The sequence below is a fragment of the Ranitomeya variabilis genome, chromosome 2 (assembly GCF_051348905.1).
Source record: "Ranitomeya variabilis isolate aRanVar5 chromosome 2, aRanVar5.hap1, whole genome shotgun sequence".
NCBI classification, from domain to species: domain Eukaryota; kingdom Metazoa; phylum Chordata; class Amphibia; order Anura; family Dendrobatidae; genus Ranitomeya; species Ranitomeya variabilis.
Window position 1 is genome coordinate 717,041,784 of NC_135233.1, and position 22,149 is coordinate 717,063,932.

Genomic DNA, 22,149 nt, shown 5'->3' on the forward strand with positions numbered 1-22,149 from the left:
ATTCAGTCATCAGCCTTAGAGAGGTATTCACACAGGTCAGGGCCCCATCAGGCTGAGACCACCTTAATGATGGTTGATGGGCACATAATATTTGGTCAAATTTTATGCTAAGGGTCTCATGTTTTTTCATAATCCTCCAAAGCTGTATTGCTATTCAAATTTCACATATTCCAAATTGACATGCTTTAGCATAATACAGTGCAACCTTTTTTTGTATATTGCTTGGATATAGAGTCCTGCTTAAGCTGCAGACACCTTCTAGAACATTCCAGAATCTTAATTCCTTATGGAGTTATAGAAATACTATATGTCCTATATGTTCTAGCATCCAGAGTTATGGAGGTATACAGAACATATAGTAGAAACCAGATAGCAAAGCTGTGTTTGGTCTTAAAGCAAAGCAGGGGCCCGGCCGGATCTAATGGCACCAAAATTGCCTAACTCGGACCATTTATTAAGGAACCTATCCTAGATTTTGAAGTTTTTAGCTGCTAGAGGTAAGGGTTGGGGATTTAGGTTCAGTCAAGAATGCAGGAGGGAAGTGACCCAAAGGGGATAAAGGCTAGTGTAAGGCCATGTGGTCTATCTCTCTCAGTGATGCATGCGGTCCACTTCAAAAGGGGGGTCATGCCGAGTAACGTGATGTGAAAGACCAAGGAGCCAGCTGGCCCATGCCCCGTGTGCACACGTCGTCAAACTGGTAATTGCCATTATCCATCTGCTTATATCTTTTGTCCTACCACTGTGTTTGCATATCCGACCATTGTAACCATCATTTATATAGTGGCGATTAAATATATAACTTAACCTTGGGCTATTCATTTATCTCAATCCACATGTCCATTTCTTGATTTAACTTTTAATACTACCGGGCTGGTTTCTGGCCTGATATAATCCCATTAACGGACTGGGCTTATACCTAACAAGAAACTGGTGGCAGTCCTACAAGGCTGGCAGGGCTCTGTTTCAATGGTGCTAGTGAAAGGGGCCTGTCAGGGTTGTGAGCAAGTGTAATGCCATGTCAGTGACTGCATGGGCCACATCCTCTCACTCCCCATGCTTCCCTGGGCCCATGTGGAAAGGGTTGTCTCTGTATAACTGTGCCAAGCTGACCTTTCTTGTCGCCAGGTGGTGTGGAACAAAATTTCAGTAGGCCAGCATTTCAGATTTTAAAATAATTTTTCAAGCTGGTGTTATAAAGTATTCTAATTTACTGAGATAATGACTTTTGGGTTTTAATTGGCTGTAAGCCATAATCATCAACATTAACAGAATTAAACACTTGAAATAGATCACTGTTTGTAATGACTCTATATACTAAATGAGTTTCACTTTTTGTATTGAAGAACTGAAATAAGTTAACTTTTTCATGATATTCAAATTTAGTGAGAAGCACTTGTATATCCCATGATATTACAAGCCTTATTGGTACTTTTGATAATCAAAATGACGGGATTATGTTGATACTATGCAAATATTGGGATATTCTATTGGTGAACCCAGATATCTCGGACCAGGTATCATCTAAACTATCGGTCATTTTCAGGAGAGGCAGGTCCGTGCGTGACTGTGTAGTTCACAGCCACTACAACCCCCCCAAAAAGACGGTCACCTGGCTCGATTGTAGAAATGTTGTCACCAGTGCGTCTCCGGCAGTTTTTGCCAATACATTAATCTATCTAAGATCTTTACCAGTGCAGTAACAGGAAATTTTATGAAAACAGGGATTTTGTTAACTGCAAAACTGCAGGGGTTATTTATGTATATACATGCACGTGTCCTAAAAACTATGTTTGGAAGACCAAGAGGCCCCTAAAAGTCAGGATTGAGGAGCACATTGACAATATCAATCTTAAAAGGGATACGCCACTAACTCGCCATATGGTCAATGTTCATCAGGGAGATTTAGTCTATGTGCACACGATGCATTTTGATGCATTTTTGCAGCATTTTTTTACGCACATAAATGGTCCTAAAAAGCAATGGAATACTAAAGCAAGGTAATTCAATGACAATCATGTACTGTTGTTCACATGATCAGTAAGTTTCCGTCCGTATTTGCAGTGTTTTTTCTTTTCTGCAGCATGTCAATTCTTTTTCTGATTCTGTAGCATTTTGGATTCATTGATTTCAATTGAGTACGTCAAATCTGCACCAAAAACGCAGGTATAAAAAGTAGTGATGATGAGCGAATATACTCCTTACTCGAGATTTTCCAAGCACGCTTGGGTGTCCTCCGAGTATTTTTTAGTGCGCAGAGATTTAGTTTTCATCGCCTCAGCTGAATGATTTACAGCTGTTAGCCAGGCTAAGTACATGTGGGGGTTGTCTGGTTGCTAGGGAATTCCCACATATAATTAAGCAGGCTAGTAGCTGTAAATCATCCAGCTGCGGCGAAGAAAACTAAATCTCCGTGCACTAAAAAATGCTCGGAGGACACCCGAGAGTGCTCGGGAAATCTTGAGTAATGAGTGTATTCGCTCATCACTAGTAAAAAGGTTTGCGTATTTGCTGCCAAAAACACTGATTTGTCAAAGGGATATGATGTCAGAAGGAGGAAGAGTGTGTGGGCAGAGAATATGTTTGTGTGCAGAGAATATGTGCATGTTTCTCTGTGTTTGGGTGGAGAATATGTCCGTGTGTCTGTGTGTGTAACCAGGCGTCGTCTGATAACAGAGATAGCATAAGCCGATGATGGGAGAATTGTCCCATCATCTGGCACCTGTGTTCAATTGTAAAAAAAAGAAAAAAAATTATAGATGCCTCTCCATTACTAATCCATGAGCTTCATGTCACTTGACAATACAAAAGTGACATCAACCCCATAAATATGAACCCCACTTGCCACCGCTATAGAGCAAGTGGGAAGAGCGAGGCTAAGTGCCAGAATTGGCGCATCTATAAGATTCGCCATTTCTGGGGCGGCTTAGAGCTGATGTTTTTAGCCTGGGGGTGCCAATGTTAGGTGTTGAGTTCCCACCGCTGCACAAGGGGAATCTCGAGCCACCTCTGCTGCGGTCTCTCATTCTTCTTCAGCCGCAGTGGAGCCTGCTCAGCGGAGACATCGGTCCCAGCGTCTGGCTCAGGCAGATACTGTGCGCTTAGTTACTGCTGATCTTCCAGGTTCAGCCATTGCAACCAGCACTGCTCTGCGGAGAGCAGATGCCCCTGGGACTAAGTCCTGCTTTTCCGGTACTGCGTATGCCCAGGGAACAACCTCTCATTGGAGATCGGGGGTCACATGCTCAAGTCCTAAAGTGGTTCCTATTGGACCACTAGGAAGGTCCTGGAGAGCTCTCTCTATAAAAGGTTCGCATGGCCACATGGCTATCTTGTGGTCTGTGTCTGCATGTGTTCAGGGTCGGCTGTATAGCCACTAGAATTCCGGCACCTCCGGAGAGGAGTTGTTTGTGTGCTATGCTGGCTATATGACCACTGTATGCTACCTGCTCTGTTAGTTAGCTGTGATCCTCTGTGAGGTTAACAGGGCACAGCGTTATCCTAATCCCGGCGACTCTGTGAAGCAATAGAGCTCACTCCTATATAGACCGGGTGACTGAACCCGTGTCTATTCAGGCGTTGTACTGCCATATAGTGCCACAATATACTAGCAGCAGGTTCCACTCCTGCACGGTAAACCCTGGGCTGTGAACGCACCTATATTATCTCAATATTTACTCGGTGCGTTCCGCCAGTCCTAACAGCCAATAATCATGGCCCCTTCCCAGGCTATTAATATAAGCCTGCAGCTGTCTGCCTAGCCTTTGCTGGTTAGATTTTATAGGGGGGCCCCATGTCAATTTTTTTCTGGGGTTCCCCTGTAAGCTAGCCAGTAAAGGCTAAGCAAACAGCTGTGAGCTGATATTAATAGCCTGGAAATCTTTGGCAATTGTCTCCTTCCCAGAATATTAACATTAGCCCTCAGCTGTCGGCTTTCCATCTGCTGGTTATGTAAATTATGTTGGAGCCCATGCGATTTTTTTTAATTTTTTTGAAAAATAAACAGATATTGCATTTCACATAGATTCCTGACAGTTGCTGTTTTGTTACAGCATATGCAGGTAAATTATGTTAATGCGCCTTCATAGGCTGGTGACTGTGTGTGTGTACAGTATGTCTTTATTGAATATTAATGAGGGTATCTGGCTAAAGAGTTTGAACAAGGAAATTACATCACAATTCTTTTTTCTTAAATAACATATCTTTATTTGGCTCTTTGGATTTACAAAAATGCATGCAAAAACGCATAAAAAATGTGCGTATTATCAGCTGTGTTTTTCTGCCAAGAGATACAGAAACCTTGCAGAAATTTCTGCAAGCAAATACGCAACGTACGCACATAGCCTAAAAGTCATTCTCTTTTGGTGTGATCGAGACAGTACCCCAGTCATTAATAATGGGTGATTGGGACAGAAGGATCATACAAAGAGAGACACATTGGATCTTCCTGCTTTAGTCTAGGAGTCCAGGGGAATCAATGAACAACTCAGCTTTGCTAGCTATATATGAATATGCATTTACTAATTTGTCCACTACATGGCAAAACAAGCACCAGTATATTTATACCTAAAGGAACCTGCCACATAATGTCCTTTTCTCAGTCCCAATGTGGACTGCATGTACCCACACACCTTCCCTATTTATCATGTCTTTGTGTCTCTGGGCGCATACACTATCTCGGTTTCTGTCCTTACTGATATATTTAATAAGGTGCCTGAGACGTAAAACATTTAATTGGGGGATGTGCTTTTCTTCATATGAGAAAGAGCGGTTACCCCATGACTCTATAGAATATTGTATTTTCTATGCCCACTTAATATTATTACATATTGATGTGGATTTAGGATGTCCCTTCTACTAAAGGTGTTCCTAACCCAGCACTGACCCCATCTCCTTGGCCCTACGGTGAAGTACATCCTGTGTTCCACCAATTGTGTATTACATTCTTATCGGACTGATTATGTGTCCGGATTGACATCACTTCCAGTCACATGTAAGGGCCCCATGCTCATCTGTGGAACGCATTCTGTGTTCCACCTGGACACTCCCATCATTGCGATCATGTGACTGGCCTTATATCATTTCCGGTCACACGCTTGCAGCCCGCCACCTTCCTGGAGCACGGCGTGCATTCCATTTGGAACAGTGGACTCATGTGACCAATATTTCCTTGCTTCCAGTCTATCCAGTGGCAACTCTTGAAATAGGACAGCGCTACGTACATGAACCACAGACGCACACAAGACCTGATGATATGTGGTCTGAGTGATAGGAGCTGATCGGAGCCCATCAGTCTCAATCCCCTGATGAACTCCTTACTTCTTCTGTAAGGGGGGAAAACGCATCAGGATGCGGTGTTATTCACCATAAGGTAAGTGATACCTACTTATTTCAGTTGGGAGGTGGTGTCATTAACCACATGTTTCGTTGACATGGAGTGAGGGGCGCCAATTTGATTTCATATAGGCAGCCGGCCTCCGTTGTCATTTAGGGAAACAAAGCATCAGTTCTATTTCCATAGTATATGTCCATTTTTGTACCTAATGTAATATTTAGCCTGGTTTATGAATATTATGTACTCCTACATAAATTGTCTGATTCTTTCACCGAATTGTTTTTACAGATTGAAGCATTTTAGAGGAATATATGATTAAAGCTATTTTTTTTAGGTCTGATTTATTTTGTTTTTTCATATTTATACTGGACCTGCTATACCCCTTTTGGTTTTTCTACATGTAGTTTTGAGCACCTTGAGGGGGGCAGTTTTTAGGATGGTGTCACTTTTGAGTATCTTGTATCATATAGACCCCTCAAAGTCACTTCCAATGTGAGGTGGTCCCTTAAAAAATGGTTTTGTAAATTTTGTTGGAAAAATGAAAAATCGCTGGTCAACTTTTAACCATTATAACTTCCTAACAAAAAAAGTTAGTTTCAAAATTGTGCTGATGTAAAGTAGACATGTGGGAAATGTTAGATATTAACTATTTTGTGTGACATATCTCCGTGATTAAAGGCCATGAAAATTCAAAGTGGGAAAATTGCGACATTTTCCAAATTTTCACCAAATTTCCGTTTTTTTCAGAAATAAAGCCAAGTCATACCAAAGAAATGTTATGACTATAATGAAGTACAATATGTCATGAAAACATAATCTCAGAATCATCAGGATCTATAGAAACTTTCTAGATTTATTACCTCATTAAGTGACAGTGGTCAGAATTGTAAAAATTGGTCTGGTCATTAACGTGCAAACCACCTTCGGGGGTAAAGGGGTTAAATTAGTGATATGTGTAAAGTAAACAATGACCTACCAACTCGGTGCCCTACCATTGTGGGAAAGCACCAATTCATTTTCCCCATCCTCTTTTTTGCATAAAATGTTTTATGGTATCACATACGTAATATTTTGATTTATGATATGCCTCAACTATGTTATATGTGGGTACTTTGCACTTTGCAATAACTTGTCTCATTCTTCTTTTACTGCCTTGTGAATTAGCTGATTGAAGTGGATTACACAACATTTGGTCAGCTCATTGAATGTGTGAATTATCCTTGGGCCAGTGTCACACTACTGTATAAAACTGCCGAGTGCTATGCGTAAAACATCACATAGCGCTCAGTCCAGTGTTATACTATGGAGCAGCTCAGATCTGCGATTATTTTCTTATGCCAATTACAACATACCGTATATACTCGAGTATAAGCCAACGCGAGTATATGCCGAGACTCCTAATTTTGCCACAAAAAACTGGGAAATCTTAATGACTCGAATATAAGCATAGGGTGGGAAAAGCAGCAGCTACTGGTAAATTTCAAAAATAAAAATAGATACCAATAAAAGTAAAATTAATTGAATCATCATTAGGTTGTGTTTTTGAACATCCATATTAAATCAGGAGCCCCATATAATTCTCCATAAAGTTCATGATGGGCCCCATAAGATGCTCCATACAAAATACACCCCATATAATGCTCCAAAACGTTCATGATGAGACCCATAAAATGCTCCATAATAAAATATGCCCCATATAATGCTCCATAAAGTTTATGATGGGCCCCATAAGATGCTTCATACAAAAATATGCCCCATATACTGTAATGCTGCACAAAGGTTGATTATGGTCCCATAAGATGCTCCATAGAAACATTTGCCCCATACAATGCTGCTTAAAGGTTGATTATGGCCCCATAAGATGCTCCATAGAAAATGTGCCCCATATAACCATATCATGCTGCACAAAAGTTGATCATGGACCCATAAGATACTCCATAGAAACATTTGCCCCTTATAATGTTGCATTAAGGTTGATTATGGCCCCATAAGATGCTCCATAGAAAATTTACCCCATATAACTAAATAATGCTGCACAAAGGTTGATCATGGACCCATAAGATGCTCCATAGAAACATTTGCCCCATATAATGCTACATTAAGGTTGATTATGGCCTCATAAGATGCTCCATAGAAACATTTGCCCCATATAATGCTGCATTAAGGTTCATTATGGCCCCATAAGATGCTCCATAGAAACATTTGACCCATAAAACGCTGCATTAAGGTTGATTATGGCCCTATAAGATGCTCCATAGAAACATTTGCCCCATATAATGCTGCATCAAGGTTGATTATGGCCCCATAAGATGCTCCATAGAAACATTTGCCCCATATAATGCTGCATTAAGGTTGATTATGGCCCCATAAGATGCTCCATAGAAATATTTGCCCCATAAAACGCTGCATTAAGGTTGATTATGGCCCCATAAAATGCTCCATAGAAACATTTGCCCCATATGCTGCTGCGATTAAAATTGGAATACTCGGGTACTCAACCCGCGCAATGAACCCAATGTAAGTCTATGGGAAACCCAAGTATTTTTACCGTGATTCCCCTGGGGGTCCTTTTAAGGTCTAAAAACGTCTGAAAATGATGGAAACACTGCTCAAATGACATGGGAACATCATGGGATCGCCCCTGGACTCCTAGGTCACAGCTGTAAGCAATGTTATCAGAGTTTCATGCTATTTTTGCAGGTACACCAAAAAACATACAAAATGAAACCAAAATGGATTTTGCTGAGAATTATGTTAAGGTACATCCTTTCCAGGGTAATGACTTGTATATAAGGTAAAATAATTAACCCCAGACCAAAATGTTCCTCCGCCAGTTGGGCTATGTTCACACGCAGTGTTTTTGATACTTTTTTCAACTTTTACATTGCTTTTAACCAATACAAATGCATTCACTGGGAAATATCATTGTAACATTTAACAACCCTAAGCGGCCATGTGGTGTGTGATACATAAGGAGACACATCTTGTTTTATTTATGAAAGAGGGACTCAGTCTTAAAGTCTCAAAGCCTATTTTTAGAGGGGCTTCAGGCGGCATTAATATTCTTAAAGAGCCATTATTAAACAAACAGTGTGTCTCCTATGCTGTTATTGACTATGAAGTGAGTGGCTGGGCTGCCAACAGTTACAACGCACCCCAATACCCCTTTCACGAGAGGTACAGGAGGGCTTCCTGAAAAAATGTTGCATTGAATACAAGGCCTGCCCTGCTATCAAGTTATATGCACCCCAATAAGCCTTTGAACCCAGGTACTGGATAGCCACAGGAAAATCCACTTCACATTCTTCAGATGGTCCTGCCATACTGTTTTCTTATGTGTTACCTGCAAGGCCTGCCCTGCTATCAAGTCATATGCACCCCAATAAGCCTTTGAACCCAGGTACTGGATGGCGACAGGAAAACCCACTTCACATTCTTCAGTTGGTCCTGCCACACTGTTTTCTTTGGCATTGAATGCAACGGCCGCCTTGACCCAAATTTGTATGCATGCACCCCAATCCCCCTTGGAAGAAACGTGGAGGAGGGACTCTTAAAAAAACTGTCCCATTACAAATTCCTAGACTCATAATGCCTGTTCACTAAGTGTATGGGCTGACAAACATTTCCCCATGGGGGATACATTTTTTAAAAAATATTTAATTGGGATCACAGACACCCTTGCCAAAAAATTGACTGTCTGTAGCAGCACGGAACATGTGAACCCTGGTGATCTAGTGGTGGAAAATGATGAGAGGTGGAGGAAGGCTTCATTAAAAACTACGCCCAATTTAAAGGAGCGGGTTGATTATGGCCCCAGAAGTGGATAATGGCACTGGATTATGGCACTAAGTGAATGGGCTGACAAACATTTCTCCATGGGGGTTACAGCTTTAAAAAATTATTTATGGGTCGTATCATAGTCACCCTTGCCCAAAAATTGAATGGCTGTAGCAGCATACAACATGTTCACCATGGTGATCAAGTGGTGGAGAATAAGGAAATATTGATGAAGGCCTCATTAAAAACTAGGCACAATACACACCAGTGCGTGGTTTGTGAACAAAGTAAACGATGAGCTGACTAGCAAGATCCTGGGCCTGCGGCCAAGCTCGTGATCAGGAGCAGGCCCCACAAAGACCACCTGGACAGGTACAGCAGCCCCAAGGACCCCAGCCAGTCGTCAGATCTCAGCAGCCTGCACCCGAGCTTTGCTCATCAGAAGAGGGCACCAGAGAGATCCGCCGGCAGCAGAGAGACCATCTCTCAAGGTTCTGCAGGTATCAGCTGGACTTGCAGAAGTGTCTATTGGGGAACGGAGGAGCCGTAGGCTTGACTTCCTGGCAAACTATCGAACACGCCCAAATATCAAAAGCTGGCGCCTCTGGAACCAAGATTGCTCTTGTGACCAACCACATCAAGCTGGTGTCCGACCACAGCGGGCTCTATACCAGTATCATGTTGACTTCAACAACGCCATGGAGTCCAAGCGTTTGCGGTATGGCCTCCTATACCAGCATAAGGAAACCATCGGGAAGACGTGGGTGTTTGATGGAACCATGTTGTTTTTACCAAAAAGACTGAATAAGGTCACTGAGATGTTCAGCCAAACTTGAAATGGAGAGAACGTGCGGACAAAAATCACCCTGACCAGCGAGCTTCCACCAACCTCGCCCACCTGCTTCCATTTCTATAACATCATTTCCCGAAGACTCCTGAAGACAATGTATATGAAGCAGATAGAATGCAACTATTACAACCCGAGCGACGCCACAGAAGTCAGAGTCCACCGACTCGCCATCTGCCCGGGGTTTTCCACCTCCATCCTCCAGTACGAGTCCAGCGTCATGTTGAGCATTAATGTTAGCCATAAAGTCCTCAGGATCGAGACTGTGCACGACATCATGAGCAGCCTCTACTCTTCGTGTAGCCCTCAGAGATTCCAGGACGCCTGCTGCAATGAGCTGATCGGACAGATCGTCCTCACCAATTCCAACACTAAAACCTAATGTATAGATGAGATCAGCTGGAACATGACTACAGCATCCACCTTCAAGAAGGCAGATGTAAGCGAGATCAGCTTTGTGGACTACTATAAGAACCAATACAATGAACAAGTGAAAGACATGATCCAGCCGCTAAACTTTAATATCCCCTGAGGCCGTAACAGGGAGTCACAGACGGAGCCATAATACTGGTGCCAGAGTTCTGTAACCTAACAGGTCTGACAGACAAAATGAGAAACGACTTCAACGTCATGAAAGATCTGGTCGTTCACACCCGCTTATCACCAGAACAGAGGGAGCGGAAAGTTGGGAAGTTCATGAACTACATACACAAGGATGAGAGCATTCAGAAAGAGCTACATGACTGGGGGCTGAATTTCAATACTGAACTGCTACATTTCGAAGGGAGAATTGCACCTCCGGAAATAAATCATGCTAAAAGACAAATCTGCTGAATATAATCCACAGTTTGCTGATTGGTTGCGAGAGCAGAGGGGTCCCGTCCTGATCAGCCCCTGAGATATGAATAACTGGCTGCTCTTTTACAACTGGAGAAATTAGGATGCGGCGAGCGCTCTTCTGCAAAACCTGTTCAAGATCACACAGCAAATGCGCATCAAGATGAACCGGGCGATGTTGGTTGAAGTCAAGGACTTTTTGGGGGGGTTTTTGGTGAATTTTTTAAAAAAGAAAAAAAGAGTAGAACAAGGCTAGCAGACAGAACTATGCAACTACTTTTTTGGGGCCAGCTAAAGTTTTTTGGGGCAGCAAAATGGTGTCCAAAATGTTATAAGACACTGCAAAATATTAGATAGTACCCCAAAAGAAAGGACAGATTGTTAGGCCCACTCACATCTGATGCCTGGGCCCTGCAAAAAATAGGTAAAAAATTATATTTTCATGCTGTTGTATTGCAATCACCTTGCTGTAGTCAGCAGCGTGACCAAGCAAATAAATGTCGAAAAAAGGAGGCTATAGATTGCTTTATAACAAAATGAGCAGGTATAATCTTAAAAAAAAAAAAAAAAATTGCCACAGATAACTGCAGCTAGGTATATATAAAATGCGCAGCAGCAGACAGTAATGGAGCCTTTTGATGTATGCAGGGAGATCTATACACTCACATACAGTGCATGCAAGCCTTGCAGTTATGTGGATATGTGCACATAGACTCCCCTGCCCAACTAGCACAATTAAAAACTAGGCCCAATGATAAGGAGCGGGTCTGCTAGGCTTGTAATGACCATACACAAAGTGCATGGGCTGAGAAACATTTCACCATGGGGGCACCTTTTTAAAAAATCTTTTATGGACATCATAAACAGGCATGGCAAAAATTGGACTGCCTGTAGCATCACAGAACACGTTAAACGTGGTGATCTAGTGGTGGAGAATGAGGAGACATTGCTGAAGGCCTCATGAAAAAATAGACACAATGTAAAGGAGTGTGCCTCCTAGACTTGTAATGCCCACACACGCAGTGCATGGGCTGACAAACATTTCCCCAAGGGGAATACATTTTTTAAAAATATACTATGGACATCATAGACACCCTTGCCAAAAATTGGACTGCCTGTAGCGACACAGAATACGTTAAGCCTGGTGATCTAGTGATGGAGAATGAGGAGGCATAAAGATAAATCATACTGAAATTAAAAAAAAGGATGTGAATACACCGATGAAAGTAAATGACAAAAGGGAGGGGCGAATACACGTTCATATATATTATTATTATTATTATTATTTATTTATATAGCACCATTGATTCCATGGTGCTGTACATGAGAAGGGGTTACATACAAGTTACAGATATCACTTACAGTAAACAAACTAACAATGACAGACTGATACAGAGGGGCGAGGACCCTGCCCTTGCGGGCTTACATTCTGCAGGATTATGGGGAAGGAGACAGTAGGTTGGGGGTTGCAGGAGCTCCGGTGTTGGTGAGGCGGTAGCTTCGGTAGTGATGAGGAGGCAGCGGGGTCAGTGCAGGCTGTAGGCTTTCCTGAAGAGATGAGTTTTCAGGTTCCGTCTGAAGGATCCGAATGTGGTTGATAGTCGGACGTGTTGGGGCAGAGAGTTCCAGAGGATGGAAGATGATGCCAGATTGTGTCCAGCGAGATATGCTTGTCTCCAGCAACAGCTCAGAGACAGGGATATAAAAAATATATAATAGTATTTCAATATTTTCATATTGTAGAGGTATGCACTGCATCATAAAAGGACGGTGCAGAGATATTAAAACTGGAATATATAAGAATAAATGGGAAAAATATACGTACATCTCATTTTAATGACCGTTCCCCTTGGGGGAGTTTAATTTGGTTTCTAATTAGTAACGGGCATCTGAAAAACACCCTTGCACAAAAATTGAGTGACTTTTGCATCATGGAATACATTCACCCTGGTGTTGTACTGGTTGTGGATAATGAGGATGAGAATAAGGAGGAGGATAACACCAAACAGACAAAATCAGGAAGCGGAGAGCCATGTGTGGATGTGTGGTTGGGGAGAGGTGCATGACAATACACCTCCACAAAAAAGACAATGTATTACAGGTTACACAGACCTGTAGAAGCGCTGGAATAGCGCGAAACAGCTGTTGTCGATCCCTGCTCACTTCCTCCATGTCCGTACTCCCCCGTGCCGTGAACACGCTGTAATGAATCTTTTATCTTCAATAAAGGACTGAACCACGTCATCTGGTGAGTGCTGCCGCATATCTTCTTTTGTATTTGTACTGGAATGCCTGTTTTTCATGCGAGCACCTCCAGCTACTGAAGTTGCAAACAGAGAGAAAAAAACACCCACAATTGACTTTGTTTTATACATTGCGCTCAGTTCAGAGGCTGTGCAGGGCCACATTTTTTCTTGACCAGTATTACAGGTTATGTTTCGCTGTTTTCACTAGGTGGTGTACAGAAATCTTGCCCAATCCAGCCCTTGTTCATTTTTATAAGAGTCAACCTGTCAGCATTTTCAGTTGACTGGCGGATGCACTTATCTGTTATAATTCCACCAGCGGCACTAAAAACCCTCTCTGACAGAACTCTAGCAGCAGGGCAGGCCAGGACCTCCAAGGCGTAGAGAGCCAGTTCATGCCACGTGTTCAGCTTGGATACACAATAATTAAAAGGCACAGAGGAATCACGGAGGGCGTTTGTACGATCTGCAAGGTACTCCCTCAGCATCTTCCCAAACATTGCACTTCTTGTGACAGCACCCCTTGCCTCTGTGCCAGCATGATGGAAGGGTCTGAGAAAACTGTCCCAGAACTTTGCCATTGTTCCCCTGCCTGAGCTGGATTGTACTTCTGTCTCCCTTGCTTGGACTCCTTGGTTGTACAACAAACTCTGACGTCTGCTGACACCATTCTCACATGGGAAGTAATTCCGCTACAAGGGCCCTCTGGTACTGCAACATTTTAGTACACCTCTCTGCCTCTGGCAGAAGAGATTGAAAGTTATCCTTGTAGCATGGGTCTAGAAGTGTCACCAACCACTAATGAGTGTCACCATAATTTTTTATAATTCGAGGGTCACGTGAAACGCAATGCAACATAAAGTCAGCCATGCGTGCCAAACTGCTAACAGGCAAGACTTCCGTGTCCTCACCAACAGAATGACTTACCATGCTGTCGTCCTCATACTTATCCTCCTCCTCCCTGTCCTCAGGCCATCCCTGCTGAACAGACGGTATCACTGCTGTGCTTGTAGTACCGTCTATAGTGCATGAAAGTAGCTCCTGTTCTTCCTCCTCCTCATTGCCTAACAATCCACGTTGGGAAGACTTGAGGCTAGGCTGAGTGTAATCCCCATGTATGGTTCCTTGTTCCATGTCCTCATGCTCTGCCTGCAATGCATCCTCTTTAATTGTGAGCAGAGAGGTTTTCAGAATGCTGAGAAGCAGGATGGTGATGCTAATTATGGCATCATCGCCGCTCACCATCTTGGTGCAGTCCTCAAAGTTTTGGAGGATGGTACATATGTCTGACATCCATGTCCACTCCTGAGGTCTTATGTGTGGAGTCTGAACGGAATATCGGCGGCCTTGTTGATGTTGGTAGTCAACAACTGCCCTCTTTTGCTCCCAAATCCTTTCCAACATATTCAGCGTAGAGTTCCAATGCGTGAGGACATAACACACCAGTCGGTGAGCTGGAAGCTGCAAACGCTACTGAAGCACGGCAAAGATGGCTGAAGCTGTAGCTGACTTTCTAAAATGGGCAGACAGATGGTGTACTTCCACTAGCTGATCCGGCAGCACCAGGTAGCTTTTTATAAAATGTTGAACCACGAGGTTAAGCACATGGGCCAGGCAAGGTACGTGTGTGAGCTCTCCTTGCCTCAGAGCTGCCACCAGGTTCTGGCCATTGTCACACACGACCATGCCTGGCTGTAGGTTCAGCAGTGTTATACAAATATCTGACTGCTCGTTCAGCACTGTCAACAACTTTTTTGCATTGTGCGGTTTGTCACCTATGCAGATTAGCTTCAGCACAGCCTGTTGCCACTTAGCTGAGGCAGTGCTGCAGTGCTTCCAGCTTCTGACTGATGCGTTGATTTCAGAGATGGAGGCTGAAGAGGAGGAGGTGCAGGAGCTGTAGACTGTGGGGGAAACCCTGATTGATGTAGGGCCCGCAACCCTCGGCATGGGGAGGATGTGCTCCATCTCAAGGTCCGACTGGGTCCCAGCTTCCACTATGTTAACCCAGTGTGCCGTCAGTGAGCTGTACCGTCGCTGCCCACAAGAACTTGTCCACATGCCCTTGATTCGGTGGACTTTCCCAGTAACAGCATTGTTGAGGGCACGGGTAATGTTGTGGGACACATGCTGGTGTAATGCTGGTATGGCACGCCAGAAGAAATAGTGGCGACTGGGGACTGAGTACCTTGGGACGGCCGCAGTCATCAGGTTGCAGAAAGCTTCCGCCTCAACGAGCCTAAAAGGCAACATTTCAAGTGCAAGCAGAAGAGAAATGTTAGAATTTAGTACTGTGGCCTGTGGGGCGTTGGGTGGGTATTTCCTATTGCGTTCCAATGACTAGGGTACAGACAACTGAAGGCTGTGCTGGGACAAGGACATGGACGTGCTTCATGATGGTGCTGCTTGACTGTGGGCAACAACAGGTGCAGGGCTAGAGGCATCTTTACATGCACGGTGGACGGGGGATTGGCTTATACGCAAATCAGTGGTGTCACCTGCAGACAGTGTTCCTGGACCCTGGGGTATGGCCCACAAAGTCGGGTGCTTTACTGCCATGCACCTGATCATGCTGGTGGTGATCAGTCTGGTAGTTTTGCGACCCCTGCTGATGCGGACATGGCAGGTGCTGCAAATGGCCTGTTTGGGGTTAACGGCAGAGTCTTTAAAAAATAACCTGACTCGGGAAGATCTAACAGTTGGAATGGCAACTTATGTCATGTTGGTGTTACGAGGAATGGATGAACGCCTTCTGTCTGTGGCCACCACACTGCTTCTTCCTGCTTGTTGCGGTGATATGCCTCCTTCTCCATGTGTGCTGCTGTCCTTTCTCTGCATGTCCTCCTGCCAGGTTGGGTCAGTCACTAGGTCATCCACCACATCCTTCCACATCCGCACGCTGCTCCTCGTCTTGACTTTCTGGCAATTGTGTCTCATTATCTTCCACCTCTTGTGACACTTTCCCACCATCGCCTTCCTGTGACCGTGGCTGCTCAAATCTTTGGGCATCGCTACATGCGATCTCATCTGGCCCCACTTCAAGATGACCGTCCAAGAGTCCAGAATCTTTAAGGGGAAAACTGAACAGCTCTTCGGAGTGTCCAATTGTGGGATCAGTTGTCTCAGGGCACTCAACATGGTGGGAGGAAGGAGGATTTTTTTTTCTTTTTGAATATCTGACATGCTACTTGGTCCCTTATTCTTAGAGACCAGGAATTAACTAAAAAACTTTATTCTGTGTTTGCCATCCGCAGCATGTCTTCGCTTAATAAATAGATTTTGGTCTTTTTTGCAACTTATATGATTGATGTCTGTTTTTTTTCTAACATGTAAGCAATTTCCCCTTCCTTATTTCTCAATTTTTATATGGCATATTTGCCATGTCATTGTTTATTTTGTCATCCACATTCTCTTATCTAATCTTCCTTTGTACATGCTTTGATACTCACTCTCTAATTTGTCCATATATTCATTATTTTATTATTTTTTCATCCATTGTTGTCTTTATTTACTCATTTATTTTTGCATTCATTCTTCACATATATATTCATTCACACATTTTTTTTTTCCTTTTTCCATTTTCTTTATTTCTTGCTCATTTGTGGTAGTCTATCAATATTTGCATTTTATACCCTTGGCATCCTACAGCATATCATGTTCCATCTTATTAGGTGACCCCTTTGCCTTTATGTTCAGGTACTTTGACTATAGGGACCATGCTGTACAGCAAGCCAGACGCTGGGACTCGTTCTCCCAGCATCTGGCTATGATGACTGCGCACACCTTTCTTTAAATCCTGACGCTGCTCTTCACAGCGCACGCGCCCTCTTTTAATCCTGGTATTTCCCAGGTTGTTGTGGCACCGGGCGCATATGCAGTCATTCTCTACTCTTCTCCCCATGTACAGCTTTACTTCCTGCTTCGGCGCCATGTTCCTGATTCAGGTGTGGCTGAGTAACACATTCCTGACACAGCGGTAACCAGCTTTCTAATTATCTTAACTCCTTTTGCCTCTACTTAAAGACTGGTAAAAGACACAGTAGTGACACCTAAATAGTAGATAAATTAAAAAGATAAAATATACAATATAATTAGTGGGTCACCACATGTGCCACAGTTTATAGTGGAAAACCACTAAAGAAAGGAAACCAAAGCTCCCAACATAGAGACCCGAACCAATGAGAACGTGACAGGGAATATTGGTAATATAAAAATAATTTTAATTTATTTAATAGCAATAGTGACAAACATTTAAAAAATTAAATACTTAAAGACTGCAATAGTCACTGGCTGGCTCTTCCCCTGACAAAGCTGCACCGCAGCGATACGGGTGGGGCTCTCCCACACTCCCATCTTTCTACGCCATCCATCTTCTTCCCTTCATCCAGGGGCTCACTGCTGCCATTTTCTCTATTGACTTAGGGACTTTCTAGCTACAGTGCCTTGCAAAAGTATTCAGCCCCCTTGAACTTTTCATCCTTTTCCCACATATCATGCTTCAAACATAAAGATACCAAATGTAAATTTTTAGTGAAGAATCAACAAGTGGAACACAATTGTGAAGTTGGACGAAATTTATTGGTTATTTTAAATTTTTGTGGAAATTCAAAAACTGAAAAGTGGGGCATGCAATATGATTCGGCCCCTTTACTTTCAGTGCAGCAAACTCACTCAAGAAGTTCATCCTGGATCTCTGAATGATCCAATGTTGTCCTAAATGCCTAATGATGATAAATATAACCCACCTGTGTGTAATCAAGTTTCTGTATAAATGCACCTGCTCTGTTAAAGTCTCAGGGTTCTTTTTGAAGCACAGAGAGCATCATGAAGACCAAGGAACAAAACAGGCAGGTCCGTGATACTGTTGTGGATAAGTTTAAAGCCATATTTGGATACAAAATGATTTCCAAAACTTTAAACATCCCAAGGAGCAATGTGCAAGTGATCATATTGAAATGGAAGGAGTATCATACCCCTGCAAATCTACCAAGACCCGGCCGCCGTTCTAAACTTTCATCTCAAACAAGGAGAAGCCCATGATCACTCTGGATGAACTGCAGAGATCTACAGATGAGGTGGGACAGTTTGTCCATAGGACAACAATCAGTCGTACACTACACAAATCTGGCCTTTATGGAAGAGTGGCAAGAGGAAAGCCATTTCTCAAAGATATCCTTAAAAAGTGTTGTTTAAAGTTTGCAACAAGCCACCTGGGAGACACACCAAACATGTGCAAGAAGGTGCTCTGGTCAGATGAAACCAAAATCGAACTTTTTGGCAACAATGCCAAACGATATGTTTGGCGCAAAGGCAACACAGCCCATCACCCTGAACACACCATCCCCACTGTCAAATATGGTGGTGGCAGCATCATGGTTTGGGCCTGCTTTTCTTCAGCAGGGACAGGGAAGATGGTTAAAATTAATGGGAAGATGGATAGAGCCAAATACATGACCATTCTTGAAGAAAACCTGTTGGAGTCTGCAAAAGACCTGAGACTGGGACAGAGATTGGTCTTCCAACAAGACAATGATCTCAAACATAAAGCAAAATCTACAATGGAATGGTTCACAAATAAACATATCCAGGTGTTAGAATGGCCAAGTCAAGTCCAGACCTCAATCCAATCCAGAATCTGTGGAAAGAGCTGAAAACTGCTGTTCACAAACGATCTCCATCAAACCTCACTGAGCTCGAGCTGTTTGCCAAGGAAGAATGGGCAAGAATTTCAGTCTCTCGATGTACAAAACTGATAGAGACATACCCCAAGCTACTTGCAGCTGTAATCACAGCAAAAGTTGGCGCAATAAAGTATTACCGTAAGTTAAGGGCACGCCCCACTTTTCAGTTTTTGAATTTCCACAAAAATTTAAAATAACCAATACATTTCGTTCAATTTCACAATTGTGTTCCACTTGTTGTTGATTCTTCACCAAAAATTTACATTTGGTATCTTTATGTTTGAAGCATGATATATGGGAAAAGGTTGAAAAGTTCAAGGGGGCCGAATACTTTGGCAAGGCACTGTATTTACCCTGGCTCTTTTGCAGCGCAGCATATCTATTTGACATTGTAGGCATTTAATATTGGATTATAACTTTGTCCACTATAATACGTCTTTTCTGCGCTCTTGTTCCAGTTTGTATAGTGCTATTTTGCATGCGTGAGGGATTTAGGATGGCTTCCTGTCACATTATGTGACCCCCCTTCTTTGGACAATTGCTTTATCTTTCTCAGACACTGAGCTTACACCTGTGGGGACGTCCACATTCTAGGGTCCATGGTATGTGCACTCAGCCAAATATATTGACTTGATTGTTATTTTATTATTTATGGATGGATTGTTATGACCTTATGATAACTTTTTGGTGTTTGTTTACATTATTCATGCATATTGCACTTCCATTATGAGTGCCTATGTTGCTATGGTATCATTTCCTAGGGTCACATAGATGTATTATTGTACATGGATGGGGGTGTTATCGTTGTTTTTAAATGTTTTTAATCATGTTTGTGCTTTGGTGATAATAAAGTAGTTTTTGATATTTTTTGTTCCTCGGGTGTGCACTTTCTACATATGCTTTCCTCCAGTTATTGTTCCGCATTCCTATGCGTTAGTAGCACCCTGTGATTATTATAATTGCATTTGAAATATATACTGTGGTGCACCCTGCCCTTTGTTGTTTAGCCATAAAAATAATGATTTGGCATACTAGGCAAAATGCCGTTTCCTTTCCTAGAAACTTAAGAAGGGTATTATCCTTTAGCAAAAAGGCTTAAATACTGGGTTGTTTTTTTTGAACAATTATACATAAATGCCTTGAAGTAAATGAGTTTTGAGTAAATCCTATTCAATTGTACATGTCGAAGTCAATTAGAATGTATTCACAGTTTTGCTATATCTTTTCACAAATATTTGTGAAATTAGGCCAAAAAATACCATAAAACCTGCTTTGTTAGAAAATAATCTATTAATTACCTTGACCATTTCCTCATATGTCAGAAAAATAATGTTGAATTCATCTTTATGTGTCATCCAGTCTCTAATATGATCAAACCACGAGCCACCTAGAACTACACAAAATTGAGGTATTGTTTATAGAATTTTAATAGCCATATATAAAATTTTGCAGTGCAATTTAAAGTATGCATGTTGTTAAGTTATCACATTATCAGGCATAAATTAAAAGGAAACCAGCAAAAATTAGATTTTTCCATTGTAAATTATTCAATAGAGGGAAACCATTATCAGAAAATGAATTCTTGTTCAAAATCACATTTCTATGTTATATGTATTTAAACAAAATGGCAAATTTTATTTCATGTCATCTTCTCTATTTAACCCCTCTCCCAAAAATTAGTAATACTGCAATTTTCCAAGCGGCCACTGGACTTTTTTTTAGACTCATTCTCTCTATCCTTTCAGGAAGGGTTTTTAGCAAGGTTCCTTATCAGTGGCAGGCTTACAATGACATGTAACACCTATGACTCTGCTCCCTCTCGCTTCACAATGACCTTTACACAAAACAATAGGCCTGAGATACAACTGTGGCTCTGTACATGTGTTGTTTCCTGAAAAAAAGGAAGCTAGAATCTAAAAAAGATTATTTATTATTTTTAAAATGAATAATAAATAGTGATGAGCGAATATACTCGTTACTCGAGATTTCTCGAGCATGCTCGGGGGTCCTCTCAGTATTTTTTAGTGCTCGGAGTTTTTGTTTTTCTTGCCACAGCTGAATGATTTACATCTGATAGCCAGCATAAGTACATGTGGGGGTTGCCTCGGGGTTTTATTTGACAGTATTCTGAAAGTTTTTTCTACCTCAAGGTGGATAACCACATTAACCCCTTCATAACATAGAACGTACTGGTATGTCCTATTTTGCAATGTGTTCCTGCAACTGGATGTACTGGTATGTCCTGGTGACGCCCACAGGATCGCCGCCAGTAGCTCAGCTTCAGTGATAGCCAAGCTCTGGCTGTTTAACCCTCTAAATGCCATGATGAATACTGTTTGCAGCATTTTGAAGTCTGGGACAAAGAAGGGGTGAACGGGTGAACTCTCCAGTCCCATCAGCACCCCCATGATGTTATCGCCGGCTACCGATCGTGTCATGGCAACCCGAGGTCAAATGATGACTTCTGGATCTGCCAGCAAAAATGCCCTGTTTAATCCATAACAGCAGCATGATCTAAAAGGCATTCTGTCAATGTAACACTGGCAGGTATAATGCATAATATATAGTGATCAGAGTAATAAATGCTAAAGTCCCATAAAGGAGCTAAGTAGAAAAGTAAAAAAAAAATTGTTAAAATATGAAAATAAAAATAAAATAAAGAACAAAAAATAACAATAATATACCAATAAATATGTATATTTATGTAAAAACAAGAGTAAACAAAAAAAGTACATATATTTGGTATCGCCGTGACCGGAAACACCCAACTTAAAACACACACTGTCACACTAGTTAGCTCTTTCAGTGAACACTGTAAAAAAAAAAACGAGGCAAAAAATTATGCTTTCATCAAAGCGCCAACCAAAAAATGGAATAAAACGTGATAAAAGACTAATGTAAATAAAAATGGTATAGCTGAAAATGCCATCCTGTTTCACAAAAACCAATAGCCATACAGCTTCATTAGTGAAAAATAAAATCTATAGCTCTCAGAATATAGAGATGCAAAAACAATTTTTTTTTGGGGGGGGGTAAAATGTCAAAACATAAAACAAATAACATAAATGTGGTATGCCTCTAATCATACTGACCCAAAAAATCAGGCTGTGTGCACACGGTGCGTTTTGCTACGAGAATCCTGAAGTGCTGTGCACATGATCAGTAATTTTCCTTTGAGTATTTGCAGTGCGTTTTTTTCTGCAGCATGTCAATTCTTTGTGCAGATTTTTTGCGGATTTCACCCATTGACTTTAATTGTGTCAGTCAAATCTGCAGCAAAAATGCAGGCCTAAAAATATTTGCAGATTAGCTCTGGATTTGCTGAGTTTTTAAGGACTTCCTATGGTTGCCATCTGTGTGACAGCGTGGGAAACACCGGTATGGCAGTTCTGATCGGCGGTAACACAGAGCTACTCTTAACCGCGG

The 22,149-nt window shown here is 42.1% G+C and overlaps 1 protein-coding gene across 1 annotated transcript in view; it reads right to left on the bottom strand.

Moving 5' to 3' along the window:
- Nucleotides 1–22,149, bottom strand: part of LOC143807683 (amine sulfotransferase-like) — a 269,962-nt gene that overhangs the window by 58,738 nt on the left and 189,075 nt on the right. Inside the window, exon 4 of the mRNA XM_077289511.1 lies at nt 20,022–20,116. Coding sequence (XP_077145626.1) covers nt 20,022–20,116 — 95 coding nt within the window. The remainder of the gene's footprint in view (nt 1–20,021; nt 20,117–22,149) is intronic.